The 22,883-nt window shown below is 32.2% G+C and overlaps 1 protein-coding gene across 3 annotated transcripts in view; it reads left to right on the top strand.

Moving 5' to 3' along the window:
• LOC143247040 (GPN-loop GTPase 2) overlaps positions 1-9,828 on the top strand; it is a 38,422-nt gene extending 28,594 nt beyond the window's left edge. For all 3 annotated transcript variants that reach the window (XM_076494354.1, XM_076494355.1, XM_076494356.1), the window contains exons 4-6: positions 810-934; positions 4,509-4,607; positions 7,660-9,828. In XM_076494354.1, the coding sequence (XP_076350469.1) occupies positions 810-934; positions 4,509-4,607; positions 7,660-7,821 (386 nt within the window). In that variant the 3' untranslated portion in view covers positions 7,822-9,828. The remainder of the gene's footprint in view (positions 1-809; positions 935-4,508; positions 4,608-7,659) is intronic.
• Positions 9,829-22,883: the final 13,055 nt, after the last annotated feature.

Below are 22,883 nucleotides of genomic sequence, written 5' to 3' on the forward strand. Positions count from 1 at the left end.
TTACTTGCCTTTGTTTACATCACTTTAAGTTATATCTTTAAACTTGCGTGTGTGTGTGAATGGAAAAATCTAAATTTAGGTGAAACTAACAAAACTAGTTAAAATGACTTATGGTGAATGCGAAGTAACATTGTTCTATAAAGTATTGAGACTAAATGTTTTTTTAAATAATTAACCTTTATGATACAATGTGGGGTTAAAAATGATTTTATTTAGTGTTAAATTTTGAATGTTTAGGAAACAAAGATTCTAATTTTAAGCTTTATAAATAATATATTTAGATATATTACATAGTTACTGAAAGTGGATTTTTAATAAATGTATAAATAAAATTTATTGAAACTTAAAGCATGTCAGATGGGGAAATATCTGAAATACTCGTTTATTCTATTTTATAGGTAGCATAAAATATTTTAATCCAATTCATGAGATTGTCGCTGTTTTTTATTAACGTTTATATACTTTATATGGTTAAATATTAAATTTATTGCTGGTAACAAGAGCAATTTTATGTGAGTAACAGTTGGAAAGCTACATTGGTTTGGACAGTTTGGTTTTAGAAAGGATATTAAAAAAACATCACAGCACAAACACAGAATTAATAAAGAAATGAAATGAATGACTTTTTTCATGTATTTATATTGACTCATTGGATTAATTGCCCAGTACTTGCATATGAAACAAGTTTACAAATGATTAAGTTCATTTGCTTCAGAATGAAATTTGTAAATTAAAGAAATATTGTTTAATTGTAACATACATGCATAATTCATAAAGTTTAATTAAACAAATTTTTTTTCCTCATTTAGTGGAACTTCCTCATGTGAATGTTCTATCTAAGGTTGACATCATAGAACAATATGGAAGATTGCATTATAATATTGATTTCTATACAGATGTTATGGATTTGAAGTTTCTGGTCGATCAGTTGACAGTAAGTTAGTTTGTATTTTTATTTAATGTTTTTTTGCTTTCATTAACTGTTTATGGAAAAGACTAGTATAATAATTTTAGTGTAAACTTTAAAGATGTATAATTCAAGTTACAAAGAAGTTCATGTTTGAGATTGGCATTTAGAAGTTTAGATTAAAGCACTGTTATGTCCTACATCACAAGACTTTAGAAACACAGAGGTGGGGAAGCTTCAAGAAGACTTAATGCAGGCTTTAATCATTTCATCTTAATTGTAATCCTAAACTAGAACATGTACTTAAAAGTACTAAAATGGAATTGCTCATGGGTACACTTCTTTAGCTTTGTGTTAAAGAGAAGAACAAGAATATGTGCAAGTTTCATGGTTAATGCTCTTCTTGAAATGTATGAAAGATGTTTGCTCTAATCTTAAAATTAGTTCTTATTTATGATATTTTGGAAGGTAAGTGTTACAAGGTTTAACTTGTATAAATGTATGGTCTCTTGTGTTTTCTAGAGGACATTTAAATTATTTGAACTAAATAGCTAAATGTGCAAAGTGTACTCCGAAACATACTTTAACTTTATTCAGACAAATGTTTTTCTTCTTTTCTTCTCTACGCATTGGTGTGAATTATATCTCACCTGCTCCAGTCTTTATACCCCACTATATTGACCTTAACACTTTTAATCTTATGACTCTTTACAGTTGCATCAATGTATGTTCTGTACACAATTCATATGTAGGCTTCCTGTTATTCTTTTTCATATATGACAGAAATTACAAAGAAAGTCTTACACGTTTACTGCACGTTTCTCTCCAGTGTTATTATTGCATTTGAAATGCTTTCTTCTGTATTATTGTTAGTTTAGGAGAATGTTAGCTTTCATTATTTTATAACACTTTGAGTTACTTTATTCCATAATCTTCTGTAATTGAGGTTGTTACAACATGTTGGAGTTAGGCAGGCTTCATGTCTTTATATATTTTCACATTATTTATGTTCCATTTCTTTTTACTTCTCCTATGGAAAACAAGTCTGTCTATCAAGAGAAACATTCTCAAACTTGCCTTGTTTGCTCAGATGGAAAAAGTTGCTTCTGATTTGGATTTTGACATCGTTGAGATGGTTTCATCACAGAAATTTCCCTCATTGGACTTGATGAGAGAAACAATGTTGTACAGTCATTTTTAGTATCTTGTGGAAATCTCTGTAAACAGACATATTCTGCACCAGTTAGAAGATTCCAGGGATTTTTAGTTTTCATATGGTATGTTCCTCTCCACTTTATTCTTCTGAAGCAACTTCAGGTACACATCTTCATTACCAGTGATCATTTGCCTCAGTTTATAACTGATGTTTCATTTATGTTCTCCGTTCTTTTGTCTGACACCGTATATACTTGCATTTTGTTTTCCTTACATTCTTGTGGAAGTATCTTCAAGTATCTTTCAAGGGCATTGTCTAAGGTTATAGCCCTGGGTTCTTGGACTTATAGTTGTGGTGTGTGGTCCAGGGAGATTTTTTTATCCAGCTTTTCTTTATGTAAAAATTATTCTTTTGAAGTTTGTACACATACATTTTGTATCTTGAAACCCTTTTGATGTTTGTACATGCACGTTTTGTAACTTGAATCCCTTTTGATATTTGTACATGTACATTTTGTAACTTAAATCCCTTTTGAAGTTTGTACACATACATTTTGTGACTTGAATTACTTTTGAAGTTTGTACACGTATATTTTGTAACTTGAATCCCTTTTGAAGTTTGTACACGTATATTTTGTAACTTGAATCCCTTTTGAAGTTTGTACATGCACATTTTGTAACTTCAATCTCTTGAAGTTTGTACATGTACATTTTGTAACTTGAATCCCTTTTGAAGTTTGTACACGTATATTTTGTAACTTGAATCCCTTTTGAAGATTGTAGATGCACATTTTGTAACTTTAATCTCTTTTGAAGTTTGTACATGCACATTTTGCAACTTGAATCCCTTTTGAAGTTTGTACATGCACATTTTGCAACTTGAATCCCTTTTGAAGTTTGTACACATACATTTTGCAACTTGAATTCCTTTTGAAGTTTGTACACGTATGTTTTGTAACTTGAATCTCTTTTGAAGTTTGTACACGTACGTTTTGTAACTTGAATCTCTTTTGAAGTTTGTACACGTACGTTTTGTAACTTGAATCTCTTTTGAAGTTTGTACACGTACGTTTTGTGACTTGAATCCCTTTTGAAGTTTGTACACGTACATTTTGTGACTTGAATCCCTTTTGAAGTTTGTACACGTATATTTTGTAACTTGAATCCCTTTTGAAGTTTGTACACATACATTTTGTGACTTGAATCCCTTTTGAAGTTTGTACACGTATATTTTGTAACTTGAATCCCTTTTGAAGTTTGTACATGCACATTTTGTAACTTGAATCCCTTTTGAAGTTTGTACATGCACATTCTGTAACTTGAATCCATTTTGAAGTTTGTACACATACATTTTGTATCTTAAAATCCTTTTGTTTCATTCCTTTTCCATCTAGTTATACACAACATAATTTTTACTCTATTCTCAGTTTCTTTTCCTTTCTTACTTGCTTTGGCCTTAAACACAGTTCTTGTTTTGGCTTTTTGTGAAATGGTATTGACTGGTTTGCCAAGCCTTTTATGGACAGATATTTTGATTTGTTGACATCTAATTAGTGTCCATCAGAAAGATTCCTCAATACAAGATCGTGACAGTTTTCACATGAATTAATTTCATAACCTTCTTTAAGTGTTTTCAACAATATTTAAAGTTGGACATATCCTTGTTTTGTTACATATTTCTCACATTTTAATAGATCAATACAACAATATATAAAGTTGGACATATCCTTGTTTTGTTACACATTTCTCACATTTTAATAGGTCAATACAACAATATATAAAGTTGGATATATCCTTGTTTTGTTACATATTTCTCACATTTTAATAGGTCAATACAACAATATTTAAAGTTGGATATATCCTTGTTTTGTTACACATTTCTCACATTTTAATAGGTCAATACAACAATATTTAAAGTTGGACATATCCTTGTTTTGTTACACATTTCTCACATTTTAATAGATCAATACAACAATATTTAAAGTTGGACATATCCTTGTTTTGTTACATATTTCTCACATTTTAATAGATCAATACAACAATATTTAAAGTTGGACATATCCTTGTTTTGTTACATATTTTTCACATTTTAATAGGTCAATACAACAATATATAAAGTTGGACATATCCTTGTTTTGTTACACATTTCTCACATTTTAATAGGTCAATACAACAATATTTAAAGTTGGATATATCCTTGTTTTGTTACACATTTCTCACATTTTAATAGATCAATACAACAATATTTAAAGTTGGACATATCCTTGTTTTGTTACATATTTCTCACATTTTAATAGATCAATACAACAATATTTAAAGTTTGTCCACTTCAATAAATAATGGTTTTTCCTCTTTATGTTTCATTAGTAAACATGAATTTATTATTAGTAAATATGGATTTATTTGTGTCACTATAATTTAATTTTTAATTTTCTTTTTCTTTCAGGATGATCCATTTATGGCAAAATTCAAAAAACTAAACTTAGCTTTAACAGGAATCATTGAAGATTACAGTCTTGTCTCGTTCTTTCCTCTTAACATACAGGTAAAATCTATCAAAGTAACATTATTAGGGCAGTTTAACCAGAATAAATCTTGCTATAATGGACACCCTTATTCTGAACTAAGGGCAATGTCTTTAGTCTTGTTCTTTATGTGGACACTCAATAAAGAGGACAGTTATGTTTGTGTGTTTGGATGGTGTAACACTAAATTCCAAATTTTCCAGGAAGATAAATAATGTTCAAATTCTAGCAATACTTAGTGGATGGATACATATATTGTAATAAATTCACAGTGCAATTTTTGTAAACACTGTGGGATTAGTAAGCTGATAAATTTATCGTTGTGTTCTTGGAGCAGGGGTCAAGTTGGTTAATTTCTTTGCATGTGTTTTGTTGCTTTTGAGAGTATTGTATTATTGTGTCATGTGAACAACCTGAAGACATCAAAAGTGATTTGTTGTTTTATTTCCAGTAAAATAAACATAGTAACTAAGTGTGAAACATTTAGCATGTCAAACTCTCTAGAGAAGTGCTATGAAATTTTATGACCAATAATAAAACAAAAAGGGCACAGTTAATATGCACCCTGAGGCCTCCTGTTGACATTGCTTCATGTCATAGAAATATGCAACTATTGAACATTCTCATTCTTGTCCTGCATAAACTAAACAAAATGTGAGTGTGGTGGGGATGACATTCAGAAATGTAATGTGGTTAACATGGAATCCAGCTTTGCATGGCTCATTTTTGATATTAAGTGCACCATGCCGTAGAGGGTATTTGGATGCAGTTGGAAGGGTGCACTTAATGTTTAAGTTCTAATGTGTTCATGGTAAATTTACTGTATTATTTCAAACAGTTAGGCCATATTGAATAATATCTTTGTTTAAAGCCAGAAGTTATTTGCACTGTGTTCTTGGTTTATGTGTTTTTACTAGTATTCTTTAAAAATAGAGAAATGAGTCTGAATTGATTTGTATAGAGTGTAATATCATATGACATCGGAATTTAGTTTTTTTTTCTATTCATAATTAACTGTCATATTGTCTTTGTGCACTGTGTCATTAACAACCCAATTGACAGTCAACGTAACACAAAAATGAACAGGTGAAACACTGAAAGAACTATTAGTTTACATTTTCACAAACAAAATGTACCAAAAAAACAATGCCATGTCATAGAAACCAGAGCAGGTCAAATGTGCCACATCAAAAACACAGTATACCAAATAATTGTAATAAATAAAGAGATGTATATATATATAGGAGGAACCAGAAGAACTTTACACATGTGCACCTAAGAACACATTAGTGAGTTGTATACAAATGACCAAAATAAAACTGCTCCAGCAGAACACTTCATGTGAAAACATAGAGCCCCAAACAGAGAAAACCCATTTAAAGGTTCTGTCTTTAAATAATAATAATAAAAAGATTTTAAAAGAGAGAAGATATATGGAAGCTATATTCATTAAGAAGAATTAAAAAATTAACAGAGACAGTGGATGGTACATGTAACTAAACCATAATTAACATAACAATACATTGTACATATATATTTAACATTATTATTTTTGTTTTAACACTTGCATGTTCTAGAGTATTACAGACTTACAGTTTGTTTTTAACATTTCTAGTTAGCGTTGTATCCTTTCCACTTATCATTTCTCAGCAATTTCCATTTTCTGCTTGTGTGTTTTCAGTTAATCATAAAACATATGATTATTTTTATTCTATTTTTATACATTTTATTTAAGTAATATATGTCATATTTGTAAAGCTACATAGTATTATAAATATGCTATAACACTAGAACAGTAATGAATCAATAATATTTTATACATTGTTAGATTTCCCTTACGACAAACTTGAGAAATAAAACATTACAAATAGTTTTATAATTTAACGAATATTCTAATATGAAATGGTTATGTAGGTTATGTTAATTCTGAAGAAGAGGCAAAGACAAAAGATTGGTTTAAATAAAAATATATTCTTTTATCTCAAGTGTAAAGGCTGTTTTTCTTACATTTTGCCAACATGTATAAATTCTTCTGGTATGAACTACAAATTTTATAATGTTCTTGTTCTATGATAGGTAGCTGTACATATTCATGTCTTCACAGAGACAGATTTTTTCTTTTTCTTTCTTTTTTTTCTCTACTTCCAAACACTTTTCTATCGACCACCATGCCTTCATTTTGTGTAGATTGACTTCAAGCATGGTAAGGTTATATCTTAGTTCAATATACTCATACATTTTTTTTTCATTTTTTTAAGTATTTTATGGAGTTTAAGATCAGTCCACCTTAAAATGTATATTTTGGGCTCCTGTGAGTTTGTATTTACAGCAGTTGAGATGAAATATGGTAAAAATATAAATGTTCATACACCAAACACATTGACAGACAAAATGGTGGACTTGTCTGTTTTTTGTTGTTATAAGGAAATCGAGGTGCCACAAAAAGTATGAAGTATAATCTTAAGGCATTTTAATAATTACTCTATTGTATTTCATCCAATTCACATTTGGTAGAAATGTACATTTATACAGGTTCTATGTATGTACATATGTGGGATAAGCCAATTTTTGGTCATTTTATGAAGGTCAATAATTCCAGTTTTGGTGAATAACTTAGTCCTGTTTCAACAAATTTATATTGAATTTAGTACAAAAATACTCTTTATAGATCCCAAACAGAGGTGTAGACAATTTTGAAATTTTTGTCTTATGCTCATTTCTTTAATGAGGAAACTACAGTTAGGGTTTTTGTACACCATTGATGTGCATACATATGTGTGTGTGTGTACATGGGATTTTATATAAACATTCTTGCAGGTCCCAAGTACTGATATAGACAGTTTTTAATTTTTCAGTGTTTTTCACAATTGTTCTGGTGTCAGAATTTGATATGGTGGAGTTGTGAGGCAGAGACATGTTGCATTTGCCCAAGAATGTTGACCCTTCTAATTATTAAAAACACTCCTGTGCTTCAATATATATAGACGGTTATGTTCTTAAATGTATGGCAAATATTATAAGTTCTGTAATTTGTAAGTATTGTTTAATCAATCACTCTGAAATTTTTTTCAGGAAAAGAAAAGTATGTTGAATGTTTTAAGTGCAGTAGACAAGGCAAATGGTTACATATTTGGACAGAATGAAGAAAGAAACATTTTTTCTTTGCTTTCTGTTGCAATGAAAGCCAATCTAGATAGCTATGAAGAAGGTGAGGTTGAAGACATGAGTGATTAGTGGCAGACTCCTCAAAGATTTATATAAAAAAAGAAGGTTAAATTTATTACTCATCCATTGATGAAGTATAAGTAACAAGAAGTAATATTATTTTGTCAGAAAGGTAGGTTTGTATGCTTTACTGGAGTTGATTTACTAATGTTGCTGCCACAAGATCCTCAGTCTGAGTAAAATAAATAATTGTAAATGAAATAGAACATATTAAAATATTTCTGTAATTTATCTGAGCAATCCATAAAACTTTTTGGTCATTTGAAACTTCCATTTTGATGAATTGATACTAGTTTTTTTGAAGTGGTTAGGGTTTGAACTTGGAGTGTAATAATTTGTTTATTTCTTTATGAAAGGTATTGTAAGAAAAACATGATACTGACGTGAGAGTTATTTTGTTTTCTAAGCTATCATTTTAATGATATGAAGCTGAATAAATTGTTTAAAAATAATTTATAGGAAAGCACAACAAAACCTCACAAGTTAGTTAAATGAAATAGTAAAAACTCCTTAATAATTTTAAATGCCAACCAAATAGACTGTTATGTTTAGAAAGTTTACAATTTTTATTTCTGATGAAAAATTATTGTTTAAGTTTTCTGTGTTTATTTGGTTGAGAACTATTTAATAAATTTGTAAAATAAACACAAAAATGTATTGTTAAATTACAAATGAGAAATTGTAGATCCGTCATTTACTGATTTATATACATTCAGGTGTTTTAACATTGAAAAATCTGCACATGTTAAAAATACCAGTTATTTGAAAGTATGAAAATTAAATGGTACCAAATGACAGATATAAAAATATGTAAGGATTTGTTGATTAACTACTAAAGTGCATAATGTGTTGCTTTAACTGATGTTCTAACATTTGATCTGGCTAAGAAAGTTTTGACGGTTTTAAACAAACGACTGAAATATTAGGAATAGGATTACTTGTACTGAACAGGGAATGATAGTTTGATATAATAATAGTAACTGAAAAGATAAAATGTTTGTGATATTGTACAAACTGTTAAATTGCAATATCACATAAATATTTACTTTTAAACCCAAAAGGAAACCCTTAATTTAAAGTGTTTTGAAGAATGATTAGTTTATTTAATGTGAGAAAATATCTTTGTATATAATCAGTAACTTTAGAACTGCTGGTTCTGTGAGGAACACTGTAGACATCTATACAGTTGTTATGAATTATATTGTGTTGTGTTTAGTTTTATGTGGAATTATTTTGTAAAATAAAAGTACACTAACAATCTTTTAATTCATGTTATATAAAATTAAAATAAAACAGCTTTCACCAGATGTGAACATTCAATTTTCTTCATATAATTGTAATTAGGTTAGTATTATCATAAAGTTTTTAATAACATTTATATTTCAGTGAATAAAGTGTGATATTGTTAAATAGTGAAATTTAATTATCAAAAAGCTCCTATCCACAGATGTGGTAGTCATGTTTAAAGACGTTGCTCATTTTAAGGTAGAGATTTTACATCGTACTATAATCGGCTCTCTGCTTACGAATATATCCCTAGAAGAAACTATTGAGTTTGCCAAAAATGAAGTTGTTCATTGTATAAATCAATATATTTTTAAAACACATTCTGTCATGAGACAATTGTATTTATAATTTTTTTTCTATTTAACAGTAAAATAATATACTGATGAAATTGATGGGAACAGCTGTGTCTCCAGTCTTGTTCCTTGACATTTTCTCTTCCAAATGTTTTAAACCAGTTTGTTACACAATAATTCTTGTTTAACATTACCTAAGATAATATGATAATGTTCCTACCTTAAATTTTTTCAAGCATTTTCTGTTCCCAGGAAGAATTCCAACTTTGTTGTTAAACTAAGAAAACCAGATTTTAACAAGAAGATGAATGTGTTACTACCAGATCTTGAAATCATGAAAATGTAAATAAAAGAACAAAAGTTATTACATTGTAAATAAACTTTTATTTTAATGTTTGTTTACAACAGCAACAAAAATAAAACATGAAATACCGAACACTGTGGTCCATACTAATTTTATCATTCTTCAATTAATTATTGTTTGTTTGTTTTGGAATTTTGCACAAAGCTACTCGAGGGCTATTTGTGCTAGCCGTCCCTAATTTAGCAGTGTAAGACTAGAGGGAAGGCAGCTAGTCATCACCACCCACTGCCAACTCTTGGGCTACTCTTTTACCAACGAATAGTGGGATTGACCGTCACATTATAACGCCCCCACAGCTGAAAGGGCTAGCATGTTTGGCGCGACTCTGGCGCGAACCCGCGACCCTCAGATTACGAAGCGCACACCTTAACGCGCTAGGCCATGCCAGGCCATTCAATTAATTAAACCACTACTAAAACATAGTTGAAAAGTAAATCAAAATAATATCTCATTTTAAAGTAAAATTTGTTTAATGTAATGTAAAATAAGTAACAGAGTTCTTATTAAAAATTCTGAGGCATTTACTGAGAAAATACTGAGTTTTAGTAAATAAGAGAAATGTATATGCTATCATACATTACCTTGTTATTGCAGGAACTGAAATTGACAACGTTTTCTGATGAAAATCTGGTAACATGGTAAACAAAACACACCTCTTGCCATCCCTGTTTGTTTTATAGTTCAATAACACACCTCATGCCATCCCTGTTTGTTTTATAGTTTCAATAACACCCACGTCATGCCATTCTTGTTTGTTTTATAGTTTCAATAACACCCACCTCATGCCATCCCTGTTTGTTTTATAGTTTCAATAACACACACCTCATGCCATCCCTGTTTGTTTTATAGTTTCAGTAACACACACCTCATGCCACCCCTGTTTGTTTTATAGTTTCAGTAACACACACCTCATGCCACCCCTGTTTGTTTTATAGTTTCAGTAACACACACCTCATGCCTACCTGTTTGTTTTATAGTTTCAGTAACACACACCTCATGCCACCCCTGTTTGTTTTATAGTTTCAATAACACACACCTCATGCCACCCCTGTTTGTTTTATAATTTTGGTAACACAGCTTATGCCATCCCTGTTTTATAATTTCGGTAACACACAGCTTATGCCATCCCTGTTTGTTTTATAATTTGGGTAACACACAGCTTATGCCATCCCTGTTTGTTTTATAATTTCGGTAACACACATCTTATGCCATCCCTGTTTGTTTTATGATTTCAGTAACACATACCTCATACCACCCTGTTTGTTTTACAGTCTAACACAATCTTCATTTAACCCGGGTTTGGTTTAAACTTTAAATATCACACACCTCATGCCAACCTGTTTGTTTTATAGTTTCAATAACACACATTTCATGACACTTCTGTTTGATTTATACTTTAAATAACACATGCCTTCGCAAACAGAGGTTAAAACTAATATCTACATCCACATAAAGGTCTCACTTCCAGAGGCATCTACAAAAGCTATATAAATGTTATATACATACATATATAAAGGAATACACACATACATATATAAATACATAGAAAAATGTGAAGGTGATAAAATAAACTTGTACAGAAAAACCATTATGATAGCAATTATTCATTTATTAAATTACTAGCATCATGTGATTCTTCTCAAACAGTCTGTATTTTTATGTACACACAGAGATTTAATACTGTAATAGTCGCGATGTTTTCAGTGTCACAATTAAAGGCCTGAAATCTACTAGAAAGTTTAAAAAGCTCTAAACACTAATACAGTCCATACATTATCAAAATTAAACTATAAACCAAAGAGAGCTGTCATGAGCCACGTATTATTTAAAGTATACAGCAAATGAGGTTGACAATATTCACACATTACTTAAAGTATGAACCACACAGAACCAGCACAAGACACGTGTTATTTAAAATATAAACAAAACAAGGCTGGCACGAACTATGTTAACATGTAAAAAGAACAAAAAACTGTCAGAAGGCACATGCTATATTAAATATAAACCAAATGAGCTGGTATGAAGCACATACCCTGTTTTCTTTACATTTAAATAACAGGAAAATATAATAAAACAGTAAATTAATAAAGATAAGAATGTTAGTTTAGATGCAGGTGCTCAAATCCGCAATGTTTCACGACGGTCTGTGTGGAGGTCGCTTCTTTTCATCTGAGAAAAATAAGAGAAAGAGAATGAAATAGTCTTATCATTAAGGGTTGTAAGTGAACTCTTCATGTTGAAATGGACCATCGTGGCTAGATGGTTAAGGCACTCGACTCGTAATCTTAGGGTCGCGTGTTCGAATCCCAGTCACATTAAACATGCTCGCCTTTTCAGCCGTGGGGGCGTTATTATGTGACCATCAATTCCACCATTCGTTGGTAAACGAGTAGCCAAAGAGTTGGCTGTGGGTGGTGATGACTAGCTGCCTTTCCTTTACTCTTACACTGCTACATTAGGGACGGGTAGCACAGATAGCCCTCGTGTAGCTTTGCGCGAAATTCATATCAAAGTGTTTTACAGCCTTCATTATCGTAATAAAACTTAAATTAATAAGGTAGATTTAGTAACACAGCGGGCAATTATACTCGAATAGAATCATTATTGAATTGTATGAACTGGTATGACATCCAACTCAGATTTTACTTCGATATTTGAAATAATATGAAAATATATCATCTAAATGACATGAATTTTGTAGACATTAAATGTTAGGTATCTCTGTGAACAAACTGCTTACATCGGATAAACTAATTTTTGTAAATAAGTGTAAAGATAGATTTATTCCGTCTATTATATGTTTCCGATAAAATGTAACTAATCTTATTGTTTGATTTGAATTATTATTCCTGTATATAATTATAGGAAGTCTATACATTTGTGTGAAACTAGCCAAATGTATATATGCCAGCCTCTTGTTATTTAAAGAGACTAAGCGTTCTATAACGATTATAATGCTGGTAATGTAGATGTGAGCTCTATTCCTCCTTTCCAACCAATTAAAACAACAACAAAAAAACGAAATAATAAGATCAAAGTCAATTGTCCAGTCTGTAAAGAGTAGCCGGTGGGTTGATACATATAAATGTAGTACTGGAGAGTACACTATGTTTAACTCTTCAGTTAAAAGTTCAAATTTTCAAACTTACCCAGTTCTACTTTGTGAATAGCAGAGTTTTAGGTAAAACCAAAGTCTGTTGATCTAATTCTTTGGTTCTAGTCACTAAATTATTCCAGTAAGAAAGTCGGACAATAGTTGCAAACAGAATCGACCTTAATATTCACTACTCATTTTCCAGTTATTACTTTATTTTATAAAGATTTTTAACGTTTTATTTATATACAGTGAACCCTCAATTGTTCGCAAATAAACAATTCAAAACATCCATAATCTGGATGATTTTTAATGTATACAAAACTTCACAACAGGAAATTAAATCAGTAATCTGTATATTTGGGTTCTGGATCTGAAGAACCATTTATGTTAACAAGCACACATTTCATGTGGAGACATAATCTGTACATGAGAGTGAAGTAGGATGAGAGAAGTACAGGAAACGAGACGATAATTACTGACCATAAAAACACTTCCACTAAGTGTGTAACAGCAATTTTTCTGAACAACCTTCACAATAGGAATCCACATACAAATCTTTAACCCACTTCAAGAGGCCTGGCGGTTAGGGCACTTGACTCGTATTCTAAAGGTCGCGGGTTCGAATTCCTATTACACCAAACATGCATGCCCTTTCAACTTTGGTAAAAGAGTAGCCCAAGGGTGGGTGGTGATGACTAGCTGTCTTCCATTTAGTCTTACACTGTTAAATTAAGTATGGCTAGCGAGGATAGCCCTCGTGTAGCTTTTCGCTAAATTCAAAACAAACCGAACCCAGTACTTGTGAATCTATTGTTAGCAGACCTAACTATATAATTTCATATATAAACATATATGTGTACAGGATTAAAAGTTTCGTCGGTCAAAGCTCACCTTAGATTGAATTATTATTCTTATAGTATTCATTTCAAAACATTTTATTTAAGAAATACAAGTATAGATGTTATAGACAATTGCATAATCTTATTGTAAGCCACAGAGCATAAGAAAAAAGCATGTTTTTATAAAATATATTTAAATCAAATAATCACAACCACACATGAATTCAGTTATCTCTGGTACCATATGTATACAATCGCAAGCAACATAAAATCTAATGCTTTATTTCACAATTGGACTTTTCGTGATTTCTGTTGAGTAATTCTCGGTATAATATGACTAAAGTTGAGAGGGCGTGCCATGTCTGCTTTAACAGCAAGTGAAGACAAGCAGGTTTACCCCATTGTTGAGAGAAGATAGTTTTTGACACGTTTTAATGTTGAAAATATAATGAAGGTGCCTGGAGATACACGCAAACTGATGTAAACATTTGTAAATTGGATGGTGTGTTTATGTTTCAACAATACCTTAAGCATTCTTGCAGCAATTTTGAAACATGTAGGATCATCATTGTACTATTAAAGATTTTGGATTTCTCTTCCTAATCAGCTTGGTATGTATTAACCACTTATTGTGCTTTATGACGTAGTTTGACTTCAGTCAGTTGATTATGTTGAATAAAGAATACAAACTTATCTTGTCTTTGCTTGTTAATTTCATGAAGTTCATCGATGGTCACCAAGTGTGTATCAACACGAAACTTCTCTCTCCCAGCTCTCACCATACGTTCAGAAGTTTCCTTATCGAAATCTGTTTTTCCTTTCTAATCTTTTACTTGCACCAATGTCAGCATACTCAGAAAGAAAACCAAAGATTTTCTTTTCTTTTCAAATGAAGTTTTCATCTTCTATGAATGACTGTAGGTAAGAATAAAGGGTATCTTAGTGTTCCACTATGAAGCAAATATCAGTTCTTGGTTCTTGCACAGTTTTATTCACTCGGTTCACAGTTTCCAAAATATTCCCTATGACACACATCAATGCAGTATCGAAAACATTTAACTTGTATCTGAGAGATTCAGCCTCAACAACAGTTGTCTAACTGATTGTACTGTGCAAGAGTTCTAGGACAAAGCCAAAAATTAGATTTCAGGCTACTTTTAAAGATCAATAGAAGATAAGTCACAGAGACATCAAACTTTTATTACTCTTGTTAATTAGTACAACAGAAATTTAGTGGAAGTGCTTGAGTTCAACAAACAATATTTTGCTTCAATAACTGCAGACAGTCTTTCAAGCATTGTTCCAACATATTTAATTAATGTCGTTTGGGAGTTTACTCCAAATATGTCAAATTCATATAAAGTTTCTTTGGAAGTAACCTTTGACTTGTTAAGTTTCTGATCTGTCGAAGTTTTGAATCTTCTCAATAAAGTTGACATTTGAGCTCTCTGGGACCATTGCCTCATTTGAATAACTCCAGTAGCTTCTTTCTTACGTTGGTAGAGATTAGCATAATTTTTGGTCGCTACAGTCAGCATACTATAAGCTTCGGAAACTTGTCATAAACGCTTATTAATCGGAAAACTACAGATATTTGACCAGGAATGTTTATAGATTTCGAAAATTTGACTTCAGTGAATCAGCTGTTGACGTTAGTATTTTTACGAGGACATGAAATATTTTTTTGGTAAAAAGTGAGCTTGTAAGTGGTGTTAAGCCAGCCAAGAAAAGATAGCTAGCTAGCTCAAGCGAGCTGCAACAGTATCAACTTAAAATTAATTTGCTTGTCGTGAACTCGGACCGTCGATAAAATATTGAGTTTTAAACCAGTAAAAGAAACTCAGTATAGTTTGTAAGACTTATATAAATCAACAGGTGTAATAACTATTGTAATAACCGTTATTATAAATTGTTGTTTGTACATTAAAATATATGTATATTAAGAAATAAAATCGCGTGTAGCAAGCTTGTTAGCGATATTTGATATCAACTTCTAAATTAAAATTTTCAGCATAAACAAAAATACTCAACATCAGTATAACCAAATTTAAATGTTCTGGCTCATCTTTTCCTATTTCCAAATTAACTTAAGTCTCACGAGATAGGGTGTACTTAACAGTGTTTAGGAGGCATTTCATGTCTGCAGCAATTTGTTGGAGAGTCCAACCAGCATCATCTCAAGCTTATATGTGAACTCTTTGTTTTCCTGAAAGTTCTCTTCATTTTATATATATTGTTAAACTGTTTTTATCAAGGTTTATTTATGAAGTGATATTACATTCATTTCTTTTAGCATATGACTGTACCATATGCTAGTTCCTTGCTAGATTTTTTCTATATAGATAAGAAACTGCTTACGGAACCAAACAGTTATTTCAGACTCGAAATTTGATCAGTTTGTTAAGCCAAGCAGAAACCTAATCACATGCCCTTGGTACACGTATATGGGAAGTATAAGGAATTATGAGTATTCTCACACTGGTTCATTCGTTTGTCAACAGGAATAAGTGAAGTATTACCATAGTGTTGAAATTTACATTCTGTAATGGCACAGAAAAATTAGTCCCAAAAAATGGAAGGATGGACAAAACATTCTTTTGTACTAACAGTACAAGAGTGCATTTTTAAAATACTTCCAATACTATAAGTGTAGCTATCGGCACACTAGTGAAGGTATTTGCTGTAAAATCCTTCTAATACTATAAGTGTAGCTACTAGTGAAAGGATATTGTTGTGAAATACTTGTAATACTATAAGTGTAGCGACTGGCTCAACAGGAATGAATATTTAGGGTAATATACTTTTAATACTATAAATGCAGCTATTGACTCACTAGTAAATTATTATTCCTGTAAAACTTTTGTGATACTATAAGTGTAGCTACCGGCTCACTAGTGAATGAGTATTGTTGTAAAATTCTTGTAATACTATAAGTGTAGCTACCGGCTCACTAGTGAATGTGTATTTTCTGTAAACTACTTATTATTCTATTAGTGTAGCTACCAGTTCACTGATGAATCAATATTGTTGTCAAATGCTTTTAATAGTATACGTGTAGCTAGCGGCTAACTAGTTAATGGAAATTGTGTAATCTCCTTCTAATAGTGTTAGTGTAGCTAGCGGTTGACTAGTGAATGAATATTGTTGTAATATTCTTGTAATACAATAAGTGTAGTTAGTGGCTCACTAGGGAATGAATATTTAATATTTAATGTAAAGTACTTGTAATACTATAAGTGTAGCTACCGGCTACTAGTGAATGAATATTGCCTTGAAAAATATTTGTTATACTATAAGTGTAACTACCGGCTCAGTAGTTAATCACTATTTACTGAGGCCCGACATGGCCAAGCGTGTTAAGGCGTGCGACTCGTAGTCTGAAGGTCGCGGGTTCGTATCCCCGTCGCGCCAAACATGCTCGCCCTCCCAGCCGTGGGGGCGTTATAATGTGACGGTCAATCCCACTATTCGTTGGTAAAAGAGTAGCCCAAGAGTTGGTGGTGGGTGGTGATGACTAGCTGCCTTCTCTCTAGTCTTACACTGCTAAATTAGGGACGGCTAGCACAGATAGCCCTTGAGTAGCTTTGTGCGAAATTCAAAAGCAAACAAAGAATCACTATTTACTGTAAACTTCTTGTAACACTCTCAGTGTACAGTTACGACAGGAAGTGTTTGTACCCCTGCGTCGTGAGTCGTTTTTTGCTCATAACTTAAAAAGTATCACGATTAGGATAAATTATATCATTCTTGATATAAGTGCCTAATATATCAACGTACTCTTCTGTTTTCATGATTCCGTTGACGCGGTGAAGGCTGCCTACACCAGAAGAGCTAAAGGAACCCCATAGCATGATCGAGCCACCTCCGTGTTTAACTATAGGGACGGTGTTCTTTGGAAGATTTCGGTCCCCCTTCTTACGGAAAATATTGCGAACATCATTATAGCCGAAAAGCTCGATTTTAATTTCGTCTAACCAAAGAATACTATTCCAATAGGTAAAGTGTTTATCCACATGCTTTCTTGCACACCTCAATCGTGCTTCTAAATGAACAGGCTTTAAATATGGAGTTCTACGAGAACGGAATGCTTTGAACCCAGAAGAGCGTAACATGTTCGTAACTGTAGAGGTGCTCACTTCAACCCCAGCTTCCCTTACCAGTTTCTGTGTGTCATTACGTGTTAAACGAGGGTTCCTACTAACTTCTCTGAGAACCTTCCTCTTGGTTCTCTCTGGAATTTTGGTGGGGCGTCTGGAACGAGGGAGGTTAGCAGTTGATCCTGTAAGCTTAAACTTGGCAATTATGCTTTGAACAGTAGATTTCGGCACATTAAGTTGTGTAGCAATACCGGAAAGAGACGCACAAGACTTGTATTTTACAATAATTTGGTTTTTTAAATCACTGGACAGTTGTTTCCTGTTCGCCATGATGACCAAGCAGATAATGATGGAGATGGCGCTAAATTGCTGGAAGTAAAGTTTTGTTGGCTAAATTCCAATAATTATGAACCCAGTGTCTGGTTCTGGAATGGTATAATGAAGTTTATTCGCCAAACTAAACAACAGTTTTACGGGAATATCAGTTTTTTCACACGTTCTGAAATGTACGAAAACTTTCTGCTCTTCCTATTTTTGGTTATTTGCTTATCAACAGTTAATTTGTTGTGTGTTAATGTAATATTTATAATATAAATTACTTTCATTATCCTAATCGTGATACTTTTTTAAGTTATGAGCAAAAACTACTCGGGACGCAGGGGTACGAACACTTCCTGTCGTAACTGTAGCTACCGGTTATTAGTGAATGAATATTGTTGGAAAATAATTGTAATACTGTAAGTGTAGCTACCAGCTTTGTAGTTAATGGATATATAGTGTAAAATACTTGCAGTACTATATGTGTAGCTATCGATTCGCTTGTGAATGAATACTGGTGGGGGCCCGGCATGGCCAAGCGTGTTAAGGCGTGCAACTCATAATCTGAGGGTCGCGGATTCACATTCCCGTCTGACTAAACATGCTCGCCCTTTCAGCCGTGGGGGCGTTATAATGTTACGGCCAATCCCACTATTCGTTGGTAAAATAGTAGCCCAAGAGTTGGCGGTGGGTGGTGATAACTAGCTGCCTTCCCTCTAGTCTTACACTGCTAAATTTGAGACGGCTAGCACAGATAGCCTTCTAGTAGATTTGTACGAAATTAAAACAAAACAAAACAAATGAATACTGCTGTGAAATTCTTGTAATATTATAAGTGTACCTAGCGGTTCACTATTGCATGAATGTTGTTGTAAAATACTTTTATTACTATTAATGTAGCTACGGGCTAACTAGTGAATGAATATTATTTGAAAATTCTTGTAATATTATAAGTGTAGCTACCGACTCACTAGTGAATGAATATTTAGTGTAATTTTTTTCTAATTCTATAAGTGTAACTACCGGCTCACTTGTGAATGAATATTTAGTGTAAACTACTTATAATACTTTAAGTGTATCTTCCAGCACACAAGTGAATGAATATTGTTTTAAAATTGTTGTAATACTATAAGTGTAGCTACCGGCTGACCAGTGAATGAATATTGTTGTAAAATACTTCGTTATAGTATAAGTGTTGGTTCCCAGCTCACCATAAAATGAATATCGGTGGAAAATACTTGTTATACTATAAGTGTTGGTAGCAGAATTTTTGTCACCAATTTTATGTCCATTCCTTTATGATACAACTTGTATCCTTTTACGCTTCATCATTTTCTAGTACCTAAAGTGTTATTGATTATATATTATTAATTTTCTTATAAATTTACGCCGATAATATGATGGGAGCGCAATGCCATTATTTGACACAGACGTATATTTTACAGTATCAACCGGGTTCTTTTGGATATATGGTTTTAGTTTTCTTCTTGAAGACAGTGTTAAACTTCCTTTATAGTAACACCATCGAAACTAGATTAACACTTTCTTATTATCACTCGCATGTACTCGTAATAGCCGTATGAGATATCGTTATTTTTAAAAGAATTTTATAAAATCTATTAAATTTATACTTAAAAGTTGGTAAGGAATAATAAATGTCTACCTGTATAATTATTTTGAAAGCATGAGTTAGAGACTGCTATTCTAGTTTGCTTGGCCTAACCAATACTTATGTATCCGCAAGTTCCTTCACCCCATAGTTTTGTTGCTCTGTATCAGCCGTGTTTAAGCCGAATCACAAAAGCTAAAAGCGTTTCATTTTTACTCTTAGATGAAATTGTAGTAAGAGTTTGAGACCGAAAGTTTAAGTTACTTTTTGCGCAGAAGTGCAGAATTTTATGGTCAAAACTTAGCAGTATTTTGTTGAATAGCTTTTACGTATATTAAATTTGAAAACAAAATCCATAAATGGTGTATTTCTATCAGATAAACTTTATGTGCTGGAGAGGAAAGAGAAAGAAATTCAATCAAAATTGGATAATTTATATATCACGTGTTTGCTAATGAATTGTTTCGAAATGTGTATATGAAGTTAGGATCTAGTAGAGCATACACACTGAGAATATGTGACAGTTTGCATTTCCACAGTCAGTGCTACTTAAAGAGAAAAAAATGCTGAGTTATGAGTCCTGTTAACAACACCCAGTGTATCCTGATGGCTGTTTTTGCCGCACGACAATCTACTGCATGTCTTGGTGTTACAAGAACTGTATTAAGTGAATAAGCTACTTACTACAGGGAATTAGTTAAATCATACATTATAAATTCATGACAATAAAAAACTAACAACTAATGAGTAATAAATAAAAAAGAAGCTTACATAGCAGGAGCCGAAATTTTAATCGTTAACGAAAGAATAACTTTTAGAGTAATTAATGTTTAATGTGGAAAATAGTAGACCGTAATTAGTGTAGTAGCTGATAGGAAGCCAAGTTCATATTTCTTACCTGTAAGCAAATTAACTGAAATTAAGAGAAGACTTATGGACCATATACAGTTCATGATACCCACTCGCATGGATCAGATTTTCATGCACTATACGTGGGCAGATTACTGTTGTTAGAAACAATAAGACCTTTCGTGGAGACGTATGTTTAAGTTACATAAAATGATCTTATTATATGTAGCCTTAAATGATCCCCTTGTATTGACGATAAAGGGTGAGAACCCATAAATAACCATATCAAATAACTATCACACCTTTGTAGAAATGACTGAAACTGATATTTTTAAGTTTATAGAAGGACCAATCAGAGTACGCAATCGAAATGTCGGACTTTTTTAATACTAGTGTTATTGTGTACTTATTTAATATTCTCAGCAATTCAAGATAAAGTACATCGAAGTTATTATATTAACATCATTTACTTCAAAAAAACTCAGACACCAGACGCGTGGCTAACCAATATCAAAAATGAAATAATATTATCTGTGGTATGTCATAAACCACATGTGCATCAATTTGATTATCATAATACTTAGCTCTGCCTCGCATAAAAAATAGAGTGCAGGAGTTCTTCACTCACACAAGTGCGGCAACTATCCAATATTAAGGAAAACGTTCAGACTGTCTGCGGACGCGTTTCCTCCTAAACGTGTTGATCGATCCAGAATGAATTTAGCATGCTATCATAATAGCCCCAAAGCAATTCAAGTTCATATTAAATTTTCCCATATATCGAAAAATAAAAATATTTTATAGTTACTTAGTTGTGGTTAAGCACAAAGCTGCACAGTAGGCTAGCTGTTCTCTGCCCGCCAGGGGTATCGAAACCTGGTTTCTAAAGTTGTAAGTCCGCAAAAATACAGTTGTGCCACTGAGAGCATAAGTTAGGGAATAATGCTGATAATAAGAATATTACTGCTGTTAAAAGTTTCCCGTTCGTTTCTGATTCACACTATTCAATTTATGATTTAGGGTTAGAATAAGAACTTAAGCCTGAAGTAAAGAAGTGTGTGACAGTATGTCATAATGAAAATATTTCTTACTTCTTAACGTAGATTATAGATTTTCATAGGAGCAAAATTCAAGATTATTATGACGTTTAATGCATTAATGTACCAAATTCAGATAATAGAAATCTTGACCAGATCTCTTATCATGAAATGAGTTGTTTTGAACAAAAAACTGACACAACTACTGTTACATTTCTGCTAAGTTTATCCACTCGATTTCTGCAGCTTCTCACTTCCGTCTTGCAACAATTTTTTTGGAGAACGAACGTTACTAAAAATCTTCACAGAGATTTTCCTCATTATTAAGTAAGATTTTTCTGCGTACTTAAGAGTGAAAATACGGAGGAGTGAAATCTCCTTAAAATAACCTGGAAAACTTAGGTAAAATACTTGAAATGCGTCACAAAAACTTAGAAAAAAAGCCCATTAGAGAGTGAGAATAAATTGTAGACTGTTGTCGGATCTGTTGAGCTTTCTTGAGACGCAGAGCTGGGTATGCACTGTGTCTCTTAAAATTGAAATTGCACATCTACTTAATTTAAAATTAATGGGGAATTCACAGTTACAGAGTTAAACGAAAACTTTTACCCAAGAAAACATTAATGAGATAGAAAGAAGTAAATTGTCAAAATAACTAGACCAATATAGAAATTTTAAATTGAAAGCAACACTTACATTTAGTAATTATCCAGAAATGTGAGGATTAACTATCCAAGAGTTTACTGATGTAATAGAAACGTGAGAAGGTAAACAACTCCCTACTGATAACATTGGTGTTATTATTTTAGTAAGAACGCTATCATATCAGTCATGACAACCTAGCAGATTTCAAAATATAGAAACATGATGTTCTGACAAAGCTAAAGAAAGAGGTGTTAAGCATCTTATCTATTATGAGTTAAAACTACTTAAATTAACAAAGATACGAGTGAAGCAGTGACAGTTAAATAAACAATTGAAAGTTATAACTAGAAGACAGTAGGTAGTGATTCAAAATAACCATTGAAAGTAAATATGCATAGATGGACAGTATTCCAGCATGTGATAGGAGACACAGAGATGACATTTGTTTTTTTGTTTTTTTTTGGAATTTCGCATAAAGCTACTCGAGGGCTATCTGTGCTAGCCGTCCCTAATTTAGCAGTGTAAGACTAGAGGGAAGACAGCTAGTCATCACCACCCACCGCCAACTCTTGGGCTACTCTTTTACCAACGAAAAATGGGATTGACCGTCACATTATAACGCCCCCACGGCTGGGA

The sequence above is a fragment of the Tachypleus tridentatus genome, chromosome 3, assembly GCF_004210375.1.
Source record: "Tachypleus tridentatus isolate NWPU-2018 chromosome 3, ASM421037v1, whole genome shotgun sequence".
Classification (NCBI taxonomy): domain Eukaryota; kingdom Metazoa; phylum Arthropoda; class Merostomata; order Xiphosura; family Limulidae; genus Tachypleus; species Tachypleus tridentatus.